This window comes from Alligator sinensis, unplaced genomic scaffold (genome assembly GCF_000455745.1).
Source record: "Alligator sinensis unplaced genomic scaffold, ASM45574v1 scaffold347_1, whole genome shotgun sequence".
In the NCBI taxonomy this organism is placed as follows: domain Eukaryota; kingdom Metazoa; phylum Chordata; order Crocodylia; family Alligatoridae; genus Alligator; species Alligator sinensis.
The window spans coordinates 2,489,271-2,494,993 of record NW_005841922.1 but is presented as its reverse complement, the minus strand read 5'-3'; the positions used below and the strand labels follow the sequence as shown (position 1 = coordinate 2,494,993).

The window sequence follows — 5,723 nt, the reverse complement described above, 5'->3', positions numbered from 1 at the left end:
GTTGATCCCAGCGTGTGCTTCTGCCAGTGGCGGGGGGTCAGACTAGATGATCTGTTCAGGTCCCTTCTGACCCCAAACTACTATGAAACTATGAATATTTAGTTGCCCCTGGCTGCCTGTCATGCGGCCCTCGATGGCTTGCCAGAACTCAGTAAGCAGCCCTCTGCCCGAAATAATTGCCCGCCCCCGCATTAGAATAATCTTGCGCAACTTAATCTAGGACAGTGATTCTCAACCAAGGGGACTGTAAGATCCTGTCAAAGGTAACACATGATATTAGTAAGGTTAGATAGGCAAACACCTACATATGATTCACAAGATGAACCCAGAGCTTACAAATAGGAATCCATAATGTCAGAAACGTTCTGACCTGCTGTGTGGTATTTCTTAGGTCTTTGCAACAGAATAATTGCTCTACTGTTTTTTCCATAGTCACAAAGTGAGTGAAAGCCAAGAGCTGGCATTTTCTGAGGGGTATCTAACAAGGGATGCCTTAAGTCTAAATAAAGTTGAGAACCGCTAATTTGGGAAATCCATCATAGACAGGAATTAGAACATGATTCTTTTTAACTCCAGTCCAATCCATAAAAGAATTTCCTTTTTCCTGGATCTCTGCCTTGTTCTTTGAATTTATAATACATTATTTTAACTGAAACAGGCAAGTAAAAATGAAATTTTCTCAAAGTTATAAGTAGCTGCAAGCCAGCCCATAATGGAAATTGCTTAGGCCGTGATCTTTGCTGTGTTGAGCTAAATTATTTTAATACATCTTGGACACCTACTGTTAAGAAGAAAATTGGAGGAGAGGAAAACTCTTTGAAACCACACCTCAGAAGACACAAATTCTGTATTACTTAAATATTTTTAGGATCTCAAGAAGCCTGCCACACTCAGCATAATTCTAGGAGGTCTATGTTACCAGTGTGTGCATGTGTGGTAGTGAAGTTCAGAAATTCACAGAAAACATTACAAAGAATATTTTAAAATATGATAGCTGATCATGTAAGCTAATTTCTATATTGTATATTACAGTGTAGATTATTATATATGGACAAGTTACTCATGTTTCTATTTCAGATCTTACTATTAAATATATACTTGTCTCTTATAATGTGCTTTGATGTCTATCAACAAAAAGCACTATATGAGAAATCAGTACTACTATTTTCTCTTAGACTAATTTTTTCTGTGTGTACATAAATATATATATATATATATATATATAGTTCTGTTTTTCCTTACTTTTTAGCTAGATGCAAAATACTGTGTGTAGATCCTTGTAAAATGTGTACCAGGAGCTCCAAGATGATGGTTGGATTACTGCTTTTTTAGCAAAAATAAAAAAACAACTGCCTTTTCTTTTTAATTCAGGCTATGGAATTATTAGTAGAGAAAGCAATCAGCAGTGCTTCTGGACCGCAAAGCCCAGGTGACGCACTGAGAAGAGTTTTTGAGTGTATATCTTCAGGCATCATCTTGAAAGGCAAGTTACATCATTCTAGAATTTGTGCCCGCAGCTTACAATATATTATAAACACTACATAAGGATGCTGATAATGGTAATTACCCTTATTGTTATAGGCGGTCCTGGCCTTCTGGATCCTTGTGAAAAAGATCCTTTTGATACACTTGCTGTAATGACAGACCAGCAAAGAGAGGATATTACTTCAAGTGCACAGGTAATAAATAGCATAATGTAAGAGGAAGATTTGGTAGCATTTTTAGTCTAAAGAATGTTCTCCTTCCTTAATAGAATCTGGGGGTTTTGTTTTTCTTCAGGAACTTGACTTTTAAGGTCTGTTTCTGCAGTTGTTCTTGCATAAATGCTCATCAGTTCTAGTAGCAGGATCAGTAAACATAGGGGATTTTTCTGTCCTCTGATCCCTGGGGCATTTAGCAGACAGCTTGGCCCCTGGCATAAATTAAAGTAGCCTTTAGGCTAGACGAGGCTATTTCAACACCCACTTTGTGCAGGCTAACTCAACGTTGTGGTACCAGAAAGATCCAAAAGGGACCTTAATGGACCTGACTGTTACAAGCATAACATTTGCTACTGTATAAGTTGGGGAAATTATTACTGTGTTTCTATTTGCGTATACTCGTACAGCACCTACACGTGTGCTTGGATGCCTGCTCCGACGTGTGCTAATTAGCGTGTTCTGGAGCAGACTATTAAGTCTGCTGGAACATTCTAAAGCTTGTTGAATGAGCTTTAGTTAAGGCACCCTTACTGCCATTTTGAAGTGCAGGACACAGAATACACAAGACACTGTGGGCGCTTTAATTAGAGTGGCTCCAGAGAGCTGCTCTAATTAAGATGCCCTCTCCCCACCCACTTCAGAGCCTGTGTAAAGGCACTCATAAAGATGTTCAGATAATACCAATATGCTTTTTAAATTTAGAGTTATATTAGAAGAATAGTACCCTAAATTAATTTGTATAATCTTTCACATTATAACAGACCTGGTTTATGGAGCAACTGTTTGTTGCCTAACTTAAGTTTGATGTTTGTTTTTAATAGAAATATCCTTTTATTTCTTTTTATTAGTTTGCATTGAGACTCCTTGCATTCCGTCAGATACACAAAGTTTTAGGAATGGATCCATTGCCACAGATGAACCAACGTTTCAACATCCATAGCAACCGTAAAAGGAGAAGGGACAGTGATGGAGTCGATGGCTTTGAAGCAGAGGGGAAAAAAGACAAAAAAGATTACGATAACTTTTAAAAATGTCTCTGAGCATTAAGACCAGAGGTGATGATAAAAGTCCATTTGTTGCCTGACTTACTTTCATTCATAATAGTGTCTGTTTAAAACATCTGGAAGATTAATTTTGCAGAAGAACACTTAGCTCTTCTACGAATTCTAAACTTTCAGTGGATGTGCTCTATCAGACAGGTTATGGATAGAAAGATAACAAATGGAAGTTTTGTGCTCTGATTTAAAAAGAAAATAGTTCAAGATTTTTCCCTTACTTTTTCTTTAGTCATATGTTGCTAATTTCCCAATTGTTTTGTCCTGTTTATTAACTGCTTCATCATCTTACATCCTGACTGTATTTAATGCAGCATTTGTGCTTTGGTTGCTATGTGTATTTTGATATTTTATTTAGAGGTTTTTTGTTTGCCTTTGACACTAGCTGTATAAGTTACTTTGTGTTAGATGTTATATACAGCTTCCCCTTCCACTTAATATTTTACAGCAGAAATTTTTTTTGTAAAGTGAGACTGCAGGATTATGTTCTTTTCTAAATGTGAAGGGTTACAACACAACTATCCTGCCATTTGAGCGCTCTGAATTAAATGTTTCTGCCAATCTTGTGACATTTGTCTCTTTAGTGTGATATAACGGTGTAATTAAGACAAATTTGTGTTAATCTAATCAGGTTTGCTGTTAGTTGTGCATTAGCAGTGTAAAAGCTAATATATACAGTATGGTCTTGCAACAGTTTTAAAGCAGCTGCATTATTGATTAAAAAAAAAAAAATTGCATGATGTTTTTGTTTTTAATAGAAGGGCTTTTAAAACTATCCTTTTAGTTTAATGCGTAGGTCTTTGTATGATTGACTTTGTGACATAGCAAGGCCAAAAAATAACTTTCTGAATTTTTTTTCTTAAGATGCAAGTAAAAGAGGGCATTCTCCCATTTGGACAAAGTTAGTAGTTGTTTTCAATAAACTTTGTCAGTGTGATACTAATGCCACTTCTTAGCCCTTAAAATAAGTGTTTGTCATATCAGTGCCTGCAAATTTACTCCTTATAGCTATTCCTGTATACAATTTCTGTAATTTTCAGTAACTCAGAAATTAAAACTAACAGAGTATTGCTGACAAAGCAAAGGTTATCAAAGAAAAAACCCAGAAAATTATTTGATGTGGCCATAGTGTATGCTTATGTCTCCTTCTTCAAAAAGCTAAGTATAGCAGTGGTGTAAGTAAAGTTACATCATACTGTTGATGTATGCTCTGGTACACAGGTGTGATTTGTTGTCACAGCACTACAGTGGAATACACAAATAAAAACTAAAATTTATTAAATGACTAAAGTTCATTATACAATGTAAACTGAAGTTTCGCTCATTCTGTTTGGTGTGTACTATGCTTAGTTGCAGACCTATAAAACACATACTTTAATATTGACTAACATTCCTATAACTCCTTTACAAATGGCTGTAGGAGAATGCTAGATATTGCAAAAACACTTGTTTCCTTAATAAAATTAGTTCAAAACCTTGTTTGAGGTCAAACTTCTTTGACCTTTTTAGCAATTTTTTTCTCGTACTTCAGAATAAACTGGTGAAACTCCCAAATAATTAGCACTGGGGCCTGTGGAAAACAGATACAGTATTTAAAAAGGAGAAGAGAGTGTGATAGAAGTTTAAGTATCCTATGATTAGCAAAGAGTGCCACTTTAAAAAAATAAGTAGGATGCTACTGGTCAGCAAATAAAACCTAAATGGAAAGCTTACACTGTGCAGAAATGATTTCATAAAGTAATTTTATATTGGAAAGAATTAGCACATGCTTAAAATTATTTTCAATAGAGAGATTTCACTAACTTCTTTTATGCTGCCTTGATATTCAGCTTAGCATTGTGCAGTTGCTTGTGATCTTTTGTTTTTGAAGGTGAAAATGTCTTGCTGCCATGGTGTCCATCACTACTTATTCTGAAAGTTACTTCATACGCGACACTTCAGGTACTCTTCAGTGTGGCCATTTCAACTCCATACCAAAGTTTCCTTCATAGTAAGATACGCTATTAGTTCATTCATTTGACCCTTTACTTCAAGATGAAAAGGCCACAAATGAGTTTTGGATTTCATGCATTTTTGTTCATCTGGCTTCTATCTCTTAACCAGTTTCTGGATGTTTGAAATACTGTATACTTGAAATGATTCCACATTAAACATAAAGCTGTGACAATGATTTTTTGATCTGCGTGGTAAAAGAATGGATGTGTAGTAATTGTTTGGGCTTTTTTTTTCTTATCCATTATTCATTTCAAGAAGCTATTTACACTTTAAATCTTTTATTTACAAAACAGCTAGGACTTTTGCAAACACAGATTTAGCAACTAAACTTCTGAATTATGAGTACTTTAACACTGAATAAGTAATACCAATGTGCAGTGCAAAATTACTTAGTATTAATTACTCTTTATTTAACAATGTTATATTTGTAATATTTCTAAGAGCAGGAGAATCCTAAAGAGCAACAGTACCAGCTTTCCCTCCAAAGTTCCTCATATAGAGGAACCATTCCTGAAAATGAGACTAGTTAAAGGTCCATAACTGTTGTTCAGACTTACAGCAGTGAACCGGTGCATCTTACCTAATGCCCATTACAATTACTCTAAAGCAGTAGTTCTCCAACCTTTTTTAGACTCAAGGAACCCTTCCATAACTTCTGTGAGTTGAGTGACACCCCATTTCAAAAGCCAAATTATTTATTATAGTGCTTGCCTTGTAGTGGAGACAGGGGAACAGCCAGGCAAGGAGAGCCTGAGCCTGCCCTTATCTGCATATCTTCACAATTTCTGCAGCACACTTCAAAGGATCTTATCTTACCATAATGGAGAATCACTACTCTAAAGCAAAGGTTTTCAATCTTTTTTTCATTTGCAGACCCCTAAACAATGTCAAATGGAGGCGTGGACCCCTTTGGAAATCTATCGTGTGTATAGTAAACATAAGTAGCTAATTACTGAAAACTGTTTTGTTAAAA

General features: G+C 35.6%; 1 protein-coding gene across 1 annotated transcript in view; it reads left to right on the top strand.

Moving 5' to 3' along the window:
- ZFR (zinc finger RNA binding protein) overlaps positions 1–4,925 on the top strand; it is a 66,160-nt gene extending 61,235 nt beyond the window's left edge. The window contains exons 17-19 of the mRNA XM_025198460.1: positions 1,372–1,483; positions 1,582–1,679; positions 2,549–4,925. Of these exons, the coding sequence (XP_025054245.1) occupies positions 1,372–1,483; positions 1,582–1,679; positions 2,549–2,728 (390 nt within the window). The 3' untranslated portion in view covers positions 2,729–4,925. The remainder of the gene's footprint in view (positions 1–1,371; positions 1,484–1,581; positions 1,680–2,548) is intronic.
- Positions 4,926–5,723: the final 798 nt, after the last annotated feature.